Source organism: Chelonia mydas, chromosome 25 (genome assembly GCF_015237465.2).
Source record: "Chelonia mydas isolate rCheMyd1 chromosome 25, rCheMyd1.pri.v2, whole genome shotgun sequence".
NCBI lineage: Eukaryota > Metazoa > Chordata > Testudines > Cheloniidae > Chelonia > Chelonia mydas.
This window is the reverse complement of record NC_057858.1, coordinates 2743914-2763731: the sequence shown is the minus strand read 5'-3', so window position 1 is coordinate 2763731 and position 19818 is coordinate 2743914. Positions and strand designations below refer to the sequence as shown.

The 19818-nt window shown below is 47.8% G+C and overlaps 1 protein-coding gene across 1 annotated transcript in view; it reads left to right on the top strand.

The window, feature by feature from the left end:
* Window positions 1–19818, top strand: part of FBN3 (fibrillin 3) — a 281443-nt gene that overhangs the window by 62212 nt on the left and 199413 nt on the right. The window contains exons 4-5 of the mRNA XM_037885777.2: window positions 1900–1998; window positions 15990–16085. Coding sequence (XP_037741705.1) covers window positions 1900–1998; window positions 15990–16085 — 195 coding nt within the window. The remainder of the gene's footprint in view (window positions 1–1899; window positions 1999–15989; window positions 16086–19818) is intronic.

Below are 19818 nucleotides of genomic sequence, written 5' to 3'. Positions count from 1 at the left end.
AGCCCTTTTCCTGTCTACCTGGCCAGTGCATCTGAGTTGAGAGCTCTATCCAGAGCGGTCACAATGGAGCACTCTGGGATAGCTCCCGGAGGCCAATACTGTCAAATTGCATCCACACTACCCCAAATTCGACCTGGCAAGGCCGATTTCAGCGCTAATCCCCTCGTCGGGGGTGGAGTAAAGAAATCAATTTTAAGAGCCCGTTAAGTCGAAAAAAAGGGCTTCGTCGTGTGGTTGGGTGCAGGGTTAAATTGAGATAATGCTGCTAAATTCGACCTAAACTCGTAGTGTAGACCAGGCCTAAATGATCTGCTCTAGGAGTTATTCTGGGACAGTTCTCTGGCCTGTGTGATACAAGAGTTCAAAGTAGATGATCATGATGATCCCTTCTGGCCTTGGCATTTATGATTCTATGACTCTATGATCCAACCCATGGGTCTCACAGAAGAAGGAGGTATCAGTTACACAGACATGCTCCTCCACCCCCCAGGGTTCTGAAGTTTTCATAGGAAAGACAGAAATCTTGACAACACTTTTAAACTTGGCCCAAGGCAAATTGTCACCACAATAGCCTTCGACAAACAGCTGAAACCAGCAGAACTGGTGATGTGTGTGTCTTCAGTCCCAACTATCACTGGGAGGGGGGAATTATGCGAGGACAAGACTTGGGAGGGTTAGGTCCAAAGGAAACATCATGTCCCCTCACCCCTTGGTCTGAGTGTGTCCCTCATGCAACCTTTCCAGCTGCTGTTCTGCTCAGGCTGGTGTTCCCATGTGCTGCTCAGCAATTTCCAGCAGCGATGGAAGCTTTAATCTTCTTTAAAGGAATATTAATCCTCACTGTGAGCAGGTTCACATTAGGGTTGCCAGATGTCTGGTTTTCGACTGGAATGCCTGGTTGAAAAGGGACCCTGGCTGCCCCCGTCGGCACTGTTGACCGGGCTGTTAAAAGTCCAATTGGAAGCACAGTGGGGCCTGGGGCTAAGGCAGGCTCCCTGCCTGCCCTGGCTCTGCGCGGCTCCCAAAAGCGGCCGCCAGGTCCTTGTGGTCCCTACAAGGTGGCCAGGGAGGCTCTGTGCGCTGCCCCCACCTCGAGGGCTGGCTCTGCAGCTCCCATTGGCTGGAAACCACGACCAGTGGAAGCTGTAGGGGCAGTGCCTGTGGGGGCAAGGGCAACACGTGGACCCTCCCTGGCTGCCCATGAGCCCTGGGGCCGCAAAGACCTGGTGGCCACTTCCTGGGATCCGCGGTAAGTGTCACCGGGACCCCGCACCCTGAACCCTTTCCCTCACCCCAACTCTCTGCCCCAGCCTGGAGTCCCCTCCTGCTCCCAAACTCCCTCCCGGAGCCTTCACCCTGCACCCCCCCCCCATACCCCAACCTCCTGCTTCAGCCCTGAGCCTCCTTCCACCTCCCAAGTCCCTAATCCCCGGCCCCACCTGGGAGCTTGCACCACAACAGGAGCTCTCACCCCCCCTTCTGCACGCCAACCCCCTGCCCCATCCCGGTGAAAGTGAGTGAGGGTGAGGGAGAGCAAGCAGCGGAGGGAGGGGGGATGGAGTGAGAGGGGGTGGGGCCCCAGAGAAGGGGCATGGCAGGGACGGGGCCTTAGGGAAGGGGCGGGTCAGGGGTGTTTGGTTTTGTGCGATTAGAAAATTGGCAACCCTAGTTCATGCTATAGCACCAATAGCCCAGATACCACAGGTCAGGCCTTTGCTGGAAGCTAAGGACATTGGATGTGTTTCTAGGGAGTTGGGAAGCAGGTCTGGCCTGTGTTATGCAGGAGGTCAGACTAGATGCTCACAGAGGGCCTTCCTGGCCTTGGAATCTCTGAAAGCAGGACATATGTGCATGGCACCGCATGGCAACACTGTTCACTTTCTTCTTGTCTCTCTCCAGCAATTTGCCGGAACTCTTGTGGCGATGGGTTTTGTTCACGGCCGAATATGTGCACGTGCTCCAATGGGCAGCTGTCCCCCAACTGCGGCTCTGGTGGAGGTAAGAGAATATCAGATGATTGCCAGTCCCTCCCTGATGCTGACTGGCTATATCCAAGAGCACCCAACCAGACCGGGGGGCAGTCCTCCTTAAGCTGCCCTGAAATAGTTTGTGTTCCTGGGAGCCAGCAGTTCTGGGTAGATCTGTGCAAAACTTGTTGAATGAAATTTTTTTCCAGAGAAAAATGCAGATTTGGCATCACCAAATTATTTTGCGAAATTTGTGAGATTTTACCCTATTGTTTTGATAAAAAAAACCCTAAAAAAAGTCCTCAAAATCAAAACATTTCATTTTTTTAAACAAAATGTTTTGATTTTTCAATTTGAAATGACTTTTTGTTTCAAAATTTCCTTAAATTTAACATTTTTAAAATAAAAAACTTTAAAAAATGCTCACCTCTAAATGATTTAGTTGGGGATTAGTCCTGCTTTGAGCCGGGGGTTGGACTAGATGACCTCCTGAGGTCCCTTCCAACCCTGATACTCTATGATTCTATGAAACGTTTCTCTTTGGGTTGAACACAATGTTTTGTTTGACCCACAATGAATTTTTTAAAACTTTAGATTAATCAAAAATGTCTAAAAACTTTAGTTTCAGTTCAACCTGAGACTATTTCTACCTCCCTATTTTTTGGAATGACCAGTGAACTGAAAAAAAACATTATTTGCCCTGTTCTAGTTCTGGTCTAAACGTAACAGGAATTGCAAAGCTCATAAACCCCAGCTGTGTTCTCACTGAAGGGCTCCTTGCTGTCCCTCTGTGCTGAAAGAAAATTAATTACTTTGTAATTTCTGCAACAGTCCAGTGAGCCACCTTGGCATAGTCAGTTCCAGCAGGGCACCTCTCAGAGCCAGTTCTTACTGTGACAAAGCATTCACAACATGGTTTGCCAAAAAGTCCATCTACTGCTGACTGTTCCTGGTGATTAAACTCTTTGTTAACCATGTTTATGTAGGATATAAAAGTGCTGTCTATCTAAAGCAAGCGCTAAAAGGATTTGCTTAGGGCATGATTTGGGTGTCAGAAAGAAACGTCCTGCTGTTTCGGGTTGGCTCAGATGACATCCGATCATCATACACTGGGGAGTCAGGAATTCCAAAAATGCATCACCTTTCCCCTTTCCTTGCTCTCTGACCCCTGTGACCAATGCGAACTCTCGGGAGCCCCAAATCTTCCACATGGTAAACTAACTGCACACTCAATGGCACTTAAACAAGAACACTGAGAATTATTAAAAATAGAAAAGGCAAAAAGGTATTGGCTTAGCACTGTGGGCCCCTACGAATCTGCGTGAGGAGAGGAGCTGGGGAAAAGAAGGGGACCATGAAGCCTTCTCTTTAATGCCACAGCTATTTCTTAATGCACACAGATTGCTCTCTGATTCCATGTGTAGTCCTCCCCACAATGAGCCAGGAGCCAGAGAAACACTAAACTGCACAGTGTTCCCAGCAGACCTGTACAAAGGACTAAACTGTGGAGAACTGGGCAGCTCAGACATCTGAAACAAACAGCACCACTCAGATAGCCAGAAAGCAGAGAGCTCTCAGGGGTCATTATATTACCATGTGCTCATGATCATCTCTGCCAGACGTATTCAGGGTTTCTGGAAATGACTGACACTACAGCCATTCACCTACACCGCAGCTAGTGACCCTCTGCACAGCACATTCTTCCCTTCTCAGAGTCTGAACAAGGGGGCTAGAGGACCCATTGAGTGGGAAACACCACTCCTCCAGGCCCCGGGGGCCAGCTTTGGGTTGCATTGCCAGGACCTTGTCATCTGCTGCAGGAGGCATGCCAGCACATGCTGGTCTGGCTTGGCTGCTTTGTTATGTTAATTATTTGTGGTTGCTGGCGGGTGGTGGAAAATGAGCTCCCTGTGGGTTGTTTCTTTCCACTCTGCAGCTCATCTCATGATATGTGCACACATGAAAGGGAGGGGAATTGGGTGCAGCAGGAACCTGCATGAAAGCTGGTGATTCTGTCTCCGGAGATGGCAGGGGCAGGATTGCTTTGCCATCTCCTCAGTAGAGTTAGGTACATTTGTCAAAACTTCCACAAATACAAACATAGCATCTGCAAAGTTGGCTTCTCTATCCAGTGCCACACGTATGTCGTGTTACTCTTTATCCCAGCTTTCCTAGAAATGCCAGTTCTGCTCTCAGTTCCTCCTGTGGAACTGCCCTTGCTGTTCTATGGGAGTAACTGTGGGTCAAAACTGCCTCATAGTGTAGAAATGCATCTTCACCCTCTTCTCCCCTTTTTCAGGCAGCCACAGCAAGAAAGGCTCCAGCTGGTTCAGATGGCACGTCTGCAGCCAGCTCTCTTTCAGCCTCCGGGTGTTCGTCTTTTTCTTTGCCTTTTGGTTTTTGACCCTTTAGGAACCATAAAAAGAAAAGGAGTACTTGTGGCACCTTAGAGACTAACAAATTTATTAGAGCATAAGCTTTCGTGAGCTACAGCTCACTTCATCGGATGCATTCAGTGGAAAATACAGTGGGGAGATTTATATACATTGAGAACATGAAACAATGGGTGTTACCATACACACTGTAATGAGAGTGATCAGGTAAGGTGAGTTATTACCAGCAGGAGAGGGCGGGGGAGAACCTTTTGTAGTGATAATCAAGATGGGCCATTTCCAGCAGTTGACAAGAACATCTGAGGAACAGTGAGGGCGGGGCGGAATAAACATGGGGAAATAGTTTTACTTTGCGTAATGAGCCATCCACTCCCAGTCTCTCTTCAAGCCTAAGTTAATTGTATCCAGTTTGCAAATTAATTCCAATTCAGCACTCTCTCCTTGCAGTCTGTTTTTGAAGTTTTTTTGTTGAAGAATTGCCACTTTTAGGTCTGTAATCGAGTGACCAAAGAGACTGAAGTGTTCTCCGACTGGTATTTGAATGTTATAATTCTTGACGTCTGATTTGTGTCCATTTATTCTTTTATGTAGAGACTGTCCAGTTTGGCCAATGTACATGGCAAAGGGGCACTGCTGGCACACGATGGCATAGATCACATTGGTGGATGTGCAGGTGAACGAGCCTCTGATAGTGTGGCTGATGTGATTAGGCCGTATGATGGTGTCCCCTGAACAGATGTGTGGACACAGTTGGCAATGGGCTTTGTTGCAAGGATAGGTTCCTGGGTTAGTGGTTCTGTGGTGTGGTGTGTGGTTGCTGGTGAGTATTTGCTTCAGGTTGGGGGGCTGTCTGTAACCAAGGGCTGGCCTGTCTCCCAAGATCTATGAGAGCGATGGGTCGTCCTTCAGGATAGGTTGTAGATCCTTGATGATGTGCTGGAGAGGTTTTAGTCGGGGGATGAAGGTGATGGCTAGTGGCGTTCTGTTATTTTCTTTGTTGGGCCTGTCCTGTACTAGGTGACTTCTGGGTACTCTTCTGGCTCTGTCAATCTGTTTCTTCACTTCAACAGGTGGGTATTCTAGTTGTAAGAATGCTTGATAGAATTCTTGTAGGTGTTTGTCTCTGTCTGAGGGGTTGGAGCAAATGTGGTTGTATCGAAGAGCTTGGCTGTAGACAGTGGATCATGTGGTGTGGTCTGGATGAAAGCTGGAAGCGTGTAGGTAGGAATAGCGGTCAGTAGGTTTCCGGTATAGGGTGGTGTTTATGCGACCATCATTTATTAGCACCGTAGTGTCCAGGAAGTGGTTCTCTTGTGGACTGGTCCAGGCTGAGGTTGATGGTGGGATGGAAATTGTTGAAATCATGGTGGAATTCCTCAAGTGCTTCTTTTCCATGGGTCCAGATGGTAAAGATGTCATCAATGTAGCGCAAGTAGAGTAGGGGCATTAGGGCACGAGAGCTGAGGAAGCTTTGTCTAAGTCAGCCACAAAAATGTTGGCATACTGTGGGGCCATGCAGGTACCCATAGCAGCGCCGCTGATTTATACATTGTCCCCAAATGTGAAATAGTTATGGGTGAGGACAAAGTCACAAAGTTCAGCCACCAGGTTAGCCGTGACATTATCGGGGATACTGTTCCTGATGGCTTGTAGTCCATCTTTGTGTGGAATGTTGGTGTAGAGGGCTTCCACATCCATAGTGGCCAGGATGGTGTTTTCTGGAAGATCACCGATGGATTATAGTTTCCTCAGGAAGTCAGTGGTGTCTCGAAGATAGTTGGGAGTGCTGGTAGCGTAGGGCCTGAGGAGGGAGTCTACATAGCCAGACAATCCTGCTGTCAGGGTGCCAATGCCTGAGATGATGGGGCGCCCAGGGTTTCCAGGTTTATGGATCTTGGGTAGTAGATAGAATATCCCAGGTCGGGGTTCCAGGGGTGTGTCTGTGCAGATTTGTTCTTGTGCTTTTTCAGGGAGTTTCTTGAGCAAATGCTGTAGTTTCTTTTGGTAACCCTCAGTGGGATCAGAGAGTAATGGCTCGTAGAAAGTGGTGCTGGAGAGCTGCCTAGCAGCCTCTTGTTCATATTCTGACCTATTCATGATGACGACAGCACCTTCTTTGTCAGCCTTTTTGATTATGATGTCAGAATTGTTTCTGAGGCCGTGGATGGCATTGTGTTCTGCACGGCTGAGGTTATGGGGCAAGTGATGCTGCTTTTCCACAATTTCAGCCTGTGCACGTCGGCGGAAGCACTCTATGTAGAAGTCCAGCCTGTTGTTTCGACCTTCAGGAGGAGTCCACCCAGAATCCTTCTTTTTGTAGTCTTGGTAGGAAGGTCTCTTTGGGTTAGTATGTAGTGCAGAGGTGTGTTGGAAATATTCCCTGAGTCGGAGACGTCGAAAATAGGATTCTAGGTCACACCATGTTTTCCAGCTTTTCTCTGCAACCATGAGGGACAACAAATATAGTTTAAAAACAGCCAAGAGTTTCACATAATTATCTGACTCCAGGACCTGGGGCTTTAAGAAAAACCCCAAATACAATGTGATTTACAATAACATCCCGAGCATCAGCAGTGGTAGCTCTGTGGGTCCCAGACAGACACTTCAATGTTTAAAGTGTAGTCGCTTTCAGGAATGAATATTGCAGAACGCAAGCTGTGTGCCCTGGTACTTTCACAAGTGCTGCACTGGCTGCTTAAGAGCATTGCACCTAACGCTGCTTTGCATGTCTAGATGTCTGTTATTCATGAGTCTCAAAGCCTTTTCCAAACACTCGTCCATTCGGCCTCACCACACTCCCAGATGGTGGCTACATCATTAGACCCACCTTACACGCTGGGGAACTCAGCTGGAGAGAGAGAGAGAGAGAGAGAGATTTGCTCCAAGTCATACAGTGACACACTGGCAAAGCTAGGACTAGAACCCAGGAATCTTGGCTTCCCAGTCCTCTGCTCAAACCACCAGACCTCATAGAATCATAGAATATCAGGGTTGGAAGGGACCTCAGGAGGTCATCTAGTCCAACCCCCTGCTCAAAGCAGGACCAATCCCCAACTAAATCATCCCAGCCAGGGCTTTGTCAAGCCTGACCTTAAAAACCTCCAAGGAAGGCGATTCCACCACCTCCCTAGGTAACGCATTCCAGTGTTTCACCACCCTCCTAGTGAAAAAGTTTTTCCTAATATCCAACCTAAACCTCCCCCACTGCAACTTGAGACCATTACTCCTTGTCCCGTCATCCGCTACCACTGAGAATAGTCTAGATCCATCCTCTTTGGAACCACCTTTCAGGTAGTTGAAAGCAGCTATCAAATCCCCCCTCATTCTTCTCTTCCGCAGACTAAACAATCCCAGTTCCCTCAGCCTCTCCTCATAAGTCCTGTGTTCCAGTCCCCTAATCATTTTTGTTGCCCTCCACTGGACGTTTTCCAATTTTTCCACATCCTTCTTGTAGTGTGGGGCCCAAAACTGGACACAGTACTCCAGATGAGGCCTCACCAATGTCGAATAGAGAGGAACGATCACATCCCTCGATCTGCTGGCAATGCCCCTACCTATACATCCCAAAATGCCATTGGCCTTCTTGGCAACAAGGGCACACTGTTGACTAATATCCAGCTTCTCGTCCACTGTAAGCCCTAGGTCCTTTTCTGCAGAACTGCTGCCGAGTCATTCGGTCCCTAGTCTGTAGCGGTGCATGGGATTCTTCCGTCCTAAGTGCAGGCCTCTGCACTTGTCCTTGTTGAACCTCATCAGATTTCTTTTGGCCCAATCCTCTCATTTGTCTAGGTCCCTCTGTAGCCTATCCCTACCCTCCAGCGTATCTACCTCTCCTCCCAATTTAGTGTCATCTGCAAACTTGCTGAGGGTGCAATCCAACCCATCATCCAGATCATTAATGAAGTTATTGAACAAAACCGGCCTGAGGACCGACCCTTGGCGCACTCCACTTGATACCGGCTGCCAACTAGACATGGAGCCATTGATCACTACCCGTTGAGCCCGACAATCTAGCCAACTTTCTATCCACCTTATAGTCCATTCATCCAGCCCATACTTCTTTAACTTGCTGGCAAGAATACTGTGGGAGACCGTGTCAAAAGCTTCGCTAAAGTCAAGGAACAACACGTCCACTGCTTTCCGCTCATCCACAGAGCCAGTTATCTCGTCATAGAAGGCAATTAGATTAGTCAGGCATGACTTGCCCTTGATGAATCCATGCTGACTGTTCCTGATCACTTTCCTCTCCTCTAAGTGCTTCAGAATTGATTCCTTGAGGACCTGCTCCATGATTTTTCCAGGGAGTGAGGTGAGGCTGACTGGCCTGTAGTTCCCAGAATCCTCCTTCTTCCCTTTTTTAAAGATGGGCACTACATTAGCCTTTTTCTAGTCGTCCGGGACTTCCCCGGATCGCCATGAGTTTTCAAAGATAATGACCAATGGCTCTGCAATCACAGCCGCCAATTCCTTTAGCACTCTCGGATGCAGCGCATCCGGCCCCATGGACTTGTGCTCGTCCAGCTTTTCTAAATAGTCCCGAACCACTTCTTTCTCCACAGAGGGCTGGTCACCTCCTCCCCATGTTGTGCTGCCCAGTGCAGCAGTCTGGGAGCTGACCTTGTTTGTGAAGACAGAGGCAAAAAAAGCATTGAGTACATTAGCTTTTTCCACATCCTCTGTCACTAGGTTGCCTCCCTCAACTAGGTTGCCTCCCTCACTGCTTCTGTAATCACTGCTGGTGGCCACTTGCTTGGTTTTCCCCAACTTTTCAAAGTAATGAGAAATGAACAATTGCTGCCAACACAAATATTTGAATGTGTTTGATTTTGCAAGTGGTCCAGGCGCCTCGAGGCATGCACTGAACATTCAGCCAATTTCACTGCAGCTACTCTAACGTTATGTCTACACTGCAATCAGAGATGCACACATGTAGACGTAACCACACTAGCTTTGATCTAGCTAATTCAAAAGCAATAGCAGTGAAGTCCCAGCATCACTGGCTAGCCACCAGGGTACTGGGCAAGGTTATACAACACTTGCTGCCATGGCTTGACTGTTGTTAGTGGAGCTAGCTAAATCAAAGCTAGCTTACGACATCTTACATGCAGCAGTCTCACCTCCTGCAATGTAGACATACCCCATACCACTTCACTGTCTCCACTTCTCACTGGGTCCAGTCCAGCTCCTGCTGAAGTCAATGGGACTTTTGGCATGGTTCAATGGAAACAAAATCAATCCTCTAGAGCTAGCACTCCCTCTGAATCCCCATAGATATGCTCATTTCTCCTCTTTCTCTGGCTATAGAGAGAAAGCTATACCCCGACACAAAGTGTGCTGTGCTAAGGCATTAGCTAGCCTCGCTTTGACATCAGGAGACAGAGGGCTGTCAGAGGCACTGGGCTGTTCTCCCTGCAGGCTGTCTGTCTGAAGGAACCCTCTGAGGTGCTTCAAAAGCCTGTCCAGAGAGAAATCGCCACCTAACGGAATTCAGTTACAGACAGGACAGTAAGACTCACTGAAGGCTGGTTCCCATTGACAGGAAGAAATTATGGAGATCCTGAAAGTCCTGTTGAGGTCCTCAGCTGAACATTGCTGTAGACTGGCAGGGGATTTGTTGCTACATTTACTTTTCTGTGGAAAACCCATTGTGAACTGGCTACCGATCCAATCACAGGGAAACAGTCCCCGCAACATCAAACCACATGAGGAGTGTTCATTTATCTCAGGGAAGGAATTGCAAAGCTAAGACTGGAATGCTGACTTTAAAGTGCCACGTTGTGCCACGGTCCTGCTGAATCCCAAAAAACTGCAGCACATACAGAAATGTGTGTGCTCCCTTGCACCCCAGCCCATCACAGTGCTTCCCGGGGAGGATGGTGGCTTGACCGGAGTCAGGGGCCATATGTTAGCAATCTTGCAGGAATGTAGGGAATGTGTATACAGCATATATGTCTGGGCACGTGCCTAGCATTCCATGGGGTCAGCAGCGAAGGATTTCACAATGCACTCTGGTGGGTAAGCTCCCCAGGAGGAGTGTGCCTGGGGTCTGGCATTTGTACTGGAGGGATGTTTGGGTTTGCACTGATCACTAATGCTTCAGGGAGGGAAAGCAGGCCAGCGGCATGCTAAAGGCAGGCAATAAAAGCCACTCTGCTCCTTTCTGACATGACCCAGGGTCACTTTTGTTGCATGTGGAAGAGTAAGTTGCAAGTGACACTTGGATAGTGATAATCAAAGGGGACTTTGTCTGCAGAACACACTATTGATTACTGTCAGAGCTCTCATTACAAATATGTTGTCAATCTAATCTAAACATAGTAACAGTTAACTAGGGTTAACCCTTCACCTTTCTGTGCCTAGATGCTGTGGTGACTGGTGCCCTATAAATACCTGACATAGGTAATAGATAAAATCCTGATGACTACAAATTCCTCTGCACATGTTGGCTTCACACTGAGTCTGCCTAAGCTTCAATACACATACAGCAAATTCAGCTCCGCTCTAACTCCGTGCTCGTCTGTGTGGTTACACCAGGGAAGAGTGTGACCCAGGATAAGTAACAGCCAAGAACCTTTTCAGAAATATTGGCCTTTTCCGCATATTGGGTCAGAGCAAGGGTCCATCTAGCCGAGTGTCCTGTCTTCCGACAGTGACCAGGGCCAGGTGCTTCAGAAGCAGGGTGACCCTATGTCCCATTTTTTCCTGGACAGTCCTCTTTTTAAGCCCTGTCCCAGCTATCCTGACTTTTTCTTCAAAAGGAGGCATTTGTCCCATGTGCCCTTGCTGACCTGATCAGTTGACAAGAGCAAATGGGCAGAGGAATGTGCGCGGGAAGCAGAGATGCCAGCCCCTACGCAGGGGGCGGGGAGGCGGAGCTGGGAGGGCAGCATTCCAGTATGCGGGGAGGCAGAGTTCCAGGACGGCTGACAACCTGAGCAGCTGGGGGTGTCCCATTTTCTCTTTGGGAACTATGGTCACCTTACCCAGAGGGAATGAAGGGAACAGGCAATCATCAACTGATCCAACCCCTATCGCCCATTCCCAGCCTCTGGCAAACAGAGCTAGGGATACCATCCCTGCCCATCCTGGCTAATAGCCATTGATGGACCTATTTTCCATGCATTTATCTAGTTCTTTTTTGAACCCTGTTATAGTCTTGGCCTTCACAACATCATCGGGCAAGAAGTTCCACAAGTTGACTGTGCATTCTGTGAAGAAATACTTCCTTTTGTTTGTTTTAAACCTGCTGCCTATTAATTTCCTTTGGAGACCTCTGGTTCTTGTGTTATGAGAAGGAGAAAATAACACTTCCTTATTTACTTTCTCCACACCAGTCATGATTTTATAGACCTCTATCATATCGCCTCTCTGAGCTGTCTCTTTTCCAAGCTGAAAAGTCCCAGTGTTACTAATCTCTCCTCATATGGCAGCTGTTCCATACCCCTAATCATTTTTGTTGCCCTTCTCTGTATCTTTTCCAATTCTAATGTATCTTTTTGGAGATGAGGCAACCAGATCTGCACGCGATATTCAAGATGTGGATGTACCATGGATTTATATAGAGGCAATCTGATATTTTCTGTCTTATTATCTATCCCTTTCCTAATGAGTCCAAACATTCTGCTGGCTTTTTTGACTGCCGCTGCACATTGAATGGATGTTTTCAGAAAACTATCCACAATGACTCCAAGATCTCTTTCTTGAGTGGTAACAGCTAATTTAGCTCCCATCATTGTATATGTATAGCTGGGATGATGTTTTCCCATGTGCATTACTTTGCATTTATCAACATTGCATTTCATCAGACATTTTCTTGCCCAGTCACCCCATTTTGTGAGATCCCTTTGTAACTCTTCTCAGTCTTCTTCAGACTTAACTATCTTCCGTAGTTTTGTATCATCTGCAAATTTTGCCACCTCACTGTTTACTCCTTTTTCCAGATCCTTTATGAATATGTTGAATAGGACTGGGCCCAGAACAGACCCCTGGGGACACCACTATTTACCTCTCTCCATCCTGAAAACTGACCATTTATTCCTACCCTTGGTTTTCTATATTCTAACTAGTTGCTGATCCATGGGCAGCAGGTATCGTAGGCAGAGGGAGGCTGTGCTTCCCCAAACAGCTTAGTGTGACCTCACCTATCCTCAGCCCCCAGGCAAGGCCTCCTCTGGTGTTTCCCAGAGCTCTGCTCCAGGTTCTAATAATTACAAGCAGCATCTAAACACCACATCTGCTCTGGCTGGCCCAGGCTGGCTGACCTGCCTCCCACAGGGACTCAGAGCAGCTGGTGCTGGGGCCGCTCTGCCCAGTGCACTGGGGTTGGGAGCACTGACCCTGGGCGCACCAGGGCTGGGGGCGCTGCAGCCACGCTGCCCGGCTGCCCGAAGCTCTGGGCCTGGGGCCTGGCCCCCCGGCTGCGTGGCGCTGGGGCTGGGGGCCACGGTGCGGGTGCTCTGGGCTCCTGTAGGGGAGGGGGCAAAGAGGGAAGTGACAAAGGGGGAGGGGGAGAAGGGGGGCAGAAGGGGAGGGGTGGGACCTTGGGCACAAGGGGAGGAGCCGGGGGCTAGCCTCCCCCAGTGGCTGGGTCACCGGCCACCATGTGCTGATCCATGAGAGGACCTTCCCTCTTACCCCATGACAGCTTACTTTGCTTAAGAGCTTTTAGTGAGGCACCTTGTCAAAGGCTTTCTGAAAATCTAAGTACAATATATCCACTGGATCATCCATGGCCACTTACTTGTTGACCCCCTCAAAGAATTCTAGTAGCCCTCGCACCAGCCTTCTTCTGAAGCTCCTGCTAAACTGCTGAAGTTATTGAGAGAGGGGTGGGATAAAATTTCCTGGATGTGTTCATACCCTGCTGTCCTTACTTGTGCTCTGCTGCTGGCGGTGCCGCGGCCTTCAGACCTAAGCACCCGGCCAGCAGCCACCGAGCTTTGAAGGTAAGCGCCACTGTTCACAGCTGTGCAGCAGTGGGAATATCGTGACCCCCCGCCCATACAATAGGCTTGTGACCCCCCTTTTGGCTCGGGGCCCGCAGTCTGAGAAACGCTGTTGACTTTTGTATTCTTTTACCTTATAGTATAGATAGTATAATAAGGGTCTAGCCCCACTGTGCCATCCTAGTGCAGGGTAAAAGTACACAAAAAGTCCTTATGCCAGGTTTCATGGTCATAAAGTGTTTTTCATGGGAGGGCTCTACCCATCACTATAAAAGCCCCCTTGTTCCAGGAGCTGTCAGTGGTGGGTGTGGAGTGCAGGCAGCCACAAATTAAGAGAAAGGGGCTGACAGGAACTGGCATGTGTAGGTGGCCAGATCTCTCTGCAGTGCCATTGTGCAGCCCTTGGAGATGGCATTCACACAGCTGCTTTCCCAGTGTGGTTTCGCTGGAGGGAATAAGCACAGTGAGGCTAGATCAATTCAGCTCATGGACTGGAGGACAAAAAAGCTTTGGAACCAACGCCATTTTCAATAGAGACTAGCAAGAGTCTGACAGTCTGGGCAGTGATTTTGAAGCCTCAATCTTAGTGAGCTTATTGCTTAAGCCTTCATGTAAATTGGGCCTGGTCTCTGGCCACAGAGAAGCAGCATGAGCTGCAGCGCACACTGTAAGTGGTTCCCTGGAAATGCATGAAATAAATACAGAGCAAATATGCTGAGCTCCTCAGACACAAAGTCCTCAGCTCTCCAGGGCCATCCCTCACTCCTTCAGGCTTCCCAGGAGTCCCTCTCCTATTCCGGGAGCTCCTAAGTATTTGAAGGGATGCACTCCAACAGGAAAGATGCAGAATGTGCCCATCTGGGGAGCTGTTGAGGCCTGTGCAGGGAGAGCGGTGTGGGCAGGTAGGGGAATGGGGTGGGCACCACAGAGGCAGTGGTGCTAGGAGGCACTGTGCCTGCCCAGGGTAGCAGTGGCATGTGCAGTGCGTCTGGCTGTGCACGCTCACTCACAGCTCCTACTACCCGTTGGGCAGACGTGTAGCATGCACTGCCCCCAGCCTGTTTGTAGCTGCTGTCTCATGTGCAGTGAGGAGGCAGAGCCGTGGCACCCACTCTCAGAGATGTGTCTGGGAAGTTCAGCCCAGTTACAGCTCCTTTTTGTACGGACAACAGGGCCTTGTATGGACACATGTTAAAAGTATGTGTCCTCCTTTTAAGATGTGATTTATCTTTTGGATTGCTTAGGAAAAAAGAGAACAGTTTTTAACATACGTCTCCTTGAATGTGTGCAGAGTTTAGGTTGCATGGTAGTTTATAGCACAGGGGTGGCCAACCTGAGCCTGAGAAGGAGCCAGAATTTACCAGCCTACATTGCCAAAGAGCCACAGTAATATGTCAGCAGCCCCCCATCAGCTCCCCCCATTCCCAGTGCCTCCGACCCACCAGAAGCCCTGCCGATCAGTGCCTCCCCGCACCTCCCAATTAGCTGTTTCGTGGCATGCTAGAGGCTCTGGGGGGAGGAGCGAGGGCACAGCAGGCTCAGGGGAGGGGGCGGGAAGGGGTGGAGTGGGGGCAGGGCCTGTGGCAGAGCCAGGGGTTGAGCAGTAGGACCCCCCAGCACATTGGAAAGTTGGTGCCTGTCGCTCCAGCCCCGGAGTCAGTGCCTAGACAAGTGCCACATATTAACTTCTGAAGAGCCGCATGTGGCTCCGGAGCCACAGATTGGCCACCCCTGTTATAGCACAAGGAGACATATACATATTTTCCAAGAAATACACCCCCAAAACTCGCTCTTAAAAGAAGAGGATGTACTCTTAACATGGGTCTTGCTTCTATGTTTGTTGGAGTTCTGGCTGCTTTGCAGTGTAGGAAGCCTTGGGTGCAAACCATGCATTGCTGAAGGAGGACAGTGTTAAGCAGGACAGAATAAAATGTCTATACAAACACCAAGGTTAATGGATGCCGAAAAGAGAGAGGAATTGGTCAGGAATGTACCAGGCAGTGTGAAACTAAGAGGCATGGAATTAAACTCAAAGCAGAAACAGCTGGGATAATTCTTGGGCAATATTTCCAAACAATGACTCCTATGAGGCTGTGGAAGGGCAAGACAAATCTGAGGAAAATCTACCGGGCCAGATCCTCGGGTGGATTATATTGACATCTTGGGAATGATGCCTACTTCCTCCAGCTGAGGCTCAGACCCTTTGCAGGGAACAGTCCTGAGCTGCCCCCATGAGATGGACTAGACAAAAGAGGCATCTCACTCTGGGGAAGGATTGGCCATAACTTTCTTGCTTTTGGCTTTTCCCAACTCATCAGTTCATTACGGGCATGTACGATGAGAATAAAAATAGCACCCTGAGTGTATGGAACAAAGGCAGACAATAGGATTTAGTGGTGTAAGAAACCCAGAGATAGTCAGTCTATAGAATATCCTCAGTAGCTATCCAAGGCATTAATGGCTCTAACCCCATAGGCTCAGCTCCAATGGGACGTCAATGGGAGTCTTTCCACGGAATTTACTGGGAGCTGGGCATGTGTCTTTGATTCTACCCTGAGCTGATGTCACATTGCAAAGCAGCACCACATGTGAGGGTGCAAGGTCCCTGTTTGCCCGGTGGAGTGGTTTGCAACTCCACAGAGAGAAGGTGGCCTCTCATCAAGTTTTCCTGCTTTTCTCCACAGTCCAAACCTGCAATGTCAGGTGCATGAATGGGGGAAGCTGCAACGAGGAATCCTGCCTCTGCCAGAAAGGATACACTGGAACTTACTGTGGGCAACGTGAGTACCTGTTTGTCCCTCCCTGGGTTATTTGCCCCCGGGGCCTGTGTGTTAATGGCAGTGCTGCATTCAGGAGGCTCGGTGAATAGCTCTTCCATTGGTAACCCTGCAGATAGTGGCAATGCCTACTACTAGCTGGAACAGCCTCGATTTCACCAACCAAGTAACAGTTATACACTCCCGAAGCCCTGTAACAGCCTTACCATGGAGTCACAGACAGTCCCCATGGGCACTGGGGACTATCTTGCCATGCAGGCAAGCTTCACTTTGTGATAGATGGTCCCGTACACCAAAAATCACAAGAATATTCAGGTTACTCCCAGTCCCAAAGGAGCAGTCACTTGCCCCAGGTCTCAGACCAAAGACAACTCCTGTAGCCAATCCTATAACACTAATGAAAGATTTATTAACTAAGAAAAATAAATGAGAGTTATTTACAAGGTTAAAACAGGCAAACACACACAAATGAGATTCAGTCTTAGGTTCCAAAAGTTATAGACACTGCTATAATATGCAAGCACTATATGTCCTTTAAGGCTAACCCAAGCCAAGCAGCTTGGGGATCCCTTGCTTATGCTTAGAAATATTGCCCTCTCTGAATTCCAAGCAGCACAGTGATAACAATTCTTCCTTGACAGGGATTTTTGTGTCCTTGTCACATGTTCAAGCTGTGATGGAACAAGGGCTTGTGCAACTCTCCTCTTCATTGGTGTGGGGGAAGCAACCAACAAAGTCTTTTATCCTCTGATGTTCCACAATAGCTTGCCTGGTGTCCTTCTTTTGTTGGGCAGGAGATGACCCCTTGTGTGGTAAACTAGCATTTCACAGTTGGTAATACTTCTCTCCTGACTGGGGGGTTTACAGTTCTTAGCTAACATTTTTATTGTTACAGAGAAAACACTTAAATGTTACCTTTTAACATGGGGTGCAGATATAGGTAAAATCAATACATGCAGCATCCTATAAGCATTTCTTAAAGTCTAAACACTGAACACATTCTTATAACTCTAATATCTGTTTCACCAGTACTAACATACAGGTGAGTCAGATTGGTTTCCACCCATCTACTTTCTTATTGCTAGGACACAGTGGCCTGTTATATGCCCTTGGTCAAGTTCTGCCCCCAAGTGGCAGGCAGAGTTAGGTGTTATTTCCCTGCCTCTGGTGGAATCACCCACTCTTTGGTGCATTCGCTCCCTCCTAGTCTCTGCCTGTGGCACATAACGGTCTAGTCTGCTGTGGGCTGTAACATCTTGGTCTTATTTCACTTGTTGGCTTCATTGTGTGGGGGCGGGGTGGGGTTGGTGGTCTCTGATATACAGGAGGCCAGACAGGATGATCTGGTGGTCTCTTCTGGCCTTAAACTCTTCAGGAGAGTTGGCAGTTTTCCAAAGAGACATTATTAAGGGCACAAGAGCAAACTATCCCACTGAGTAGGAAAGATGGAAAGTTTGGCGAGAGAACACCCTGGCTTAACCAATGATCTGAAACTCAAACGAGAGTCCTAGGAAAAGTGGAAACTAGGTCAAATTACAAACACATAATTTATAAACAAATAACACAAGTATGTAGGGACAAAATTAGAAAGGCCAAAGCACAAAATGAGGTTAAATTAGCTAGAGACATAAACAGTAACAAGAAAAACATTCTACAAATATATTAGAAGCAAGAGGAAGACCAAGGACAGGGTAGGCCTGTTGTTCAATGGGCGTGCGGAGGGGAACAATAACAAAAAATATGGAAATGTCAGAAGTGCTAAATGAGTTTTTTGTTTCAGTTTTCACCAAAAAGGTTAGTAGTGATTGGACGTCTAACACAGTGAAGGCCAGTGAAAATGAGGTAGGATGAGAGGTTAAAATAGGGAAAGAACAAGTTAAAAATTACTTAGACAAGTTAGATGACTTCAAGTCACCAGGGTCTGATGAAACACATGCTAGAATACTCAAGGAGCTATCTGAGATATCTGAGCCATTAGCAATTATCTTTGAAAAGTCATGGAAGACGGGAGAGATTCCAGAGGACTGGAAAAGGGCAAATAGTGTGCCAATCTATGAAAAGGGAAATAAAGACAACCCAGGGAATTACAGACCCATCAGCTGGAAAGATAATGGAGCAAACAATTAAGCAATCCATTTTCAAAGACCTAGAAGATAATAAGGTGAAAAGTAACAGCATGGATTTGTCAAGAATAAATCATGTCAAACCAACTATAACCCTTCTGCTAGTCCAAGTTGGCAGCCACAAGGGCCAGGTTCAGTATCTATGGGGTTCCTCTTCAACAATACAACACAAAACAGTCTCGAGCCCCCACCCAGTGACCTGGGACAATTACACACCAAGCCCTTGGCCCCCCTCACAAGCACAGTCTGAGTGTAGAAACACCCCCCCCCCCAGTCCCCTCCCCCGCCACACACACACACTTTTAGTAAAAGGAGGGAAGTAACTCGGCATTAATTTGGGAAAACGCCGCAAACAGGGTTCATAAACGTAAACCACGAGCAACAGACCCAACCCCCAAGTAAGTTGGGCAGTGTCCTTTTCCCTCAGGTTCTTCAGTCCAGCAACCCAAAAGTTCCTTTAACGTGCCTGTCTCTTCTCTGCACCTCATTCGCTGTCCTTGGTCAGTGCAGACCCAGAGTTCAGAGGTGCATCTGCAGAGTTCACCTGCCACCCGAAGGTCGCCATTTTTGAAAGCAGTCAAACGGTGGTTGTTTCACTCTGGTAGGGAGGCAGACAGCGCTGACTATTTGGCTCTTTTCATCTGCTGTCAAGTGGTAGCTCAGAAAATTGTTTTTCTTTATAATCATGTTGTGAACCTCCCAACATTGCCTTGTAGAATCGCTGCTGTTCTAAAGGCACAAATCCCATTACGGCAGGTTTTGCCCACTGTTTTTCCTTGGGATTCACGATTTTCCACTCAGGTAGTTAGCCGCTCTTTTAATGTGACAGATCATTACATCAACTTGCTGCTAGTGTTACTGAGTTCCAGTCAGGCTTGTCCCTGGTTCTTCACTGCAGGTGTGTGAGAAAGATCCCTGGTCTTCCTATGGTTGTCAAGTGATTAAAAAAATTAATCGTGCAATTAATCGCACTGTTAAACAATAATAGAATACAATTTATTTGAATGTTTTTTGATGTTTTCTACATTTTCAAATATATTGATTTCAATTACAACACAGAATACAAAGTGTACAGTGCTCACTTCATATTTATTTTTGATTGCAAATATTGTGCTATAAAAACAAAAGAAATAGTATTTTTCAATTCACTTCATACAAATACTGTAATACAATCTCTTTATCATGAAAGTTGAACTTATAAATGCAGAATTATGTACAAAAAATAACTGTATTCAAAAATAAAACAATGTAAAACTTTAGAGCCTACAAGTCCACTCAGTCCTACTTTTTGTTCAGCTAGTCACTCAGACAAACAAGTTTGTTGACATTTGCAGGAGATAATGCTGCCCGCTTCTTGTTCAAAATGCCACCTGAAAGTGAGAACAGGTGTTCACAACGCCTGTTGTAGCCGGCGTTGCAAGATATTTACATGCCAGATGCGATAGATTCACACATCCCTTCATGCTTCAACCACCATTCTAGGGGACATGCATCCATGCTGATGACGGTTCTGCTCGATAGTGATCCAGAGTAGTGCAGACCAACGCATGTTCACTTTCGTCATCTGAGTGAGATGCCACCAGCAGAAGGTTCATTTTCTTTTTTGGTGGTTC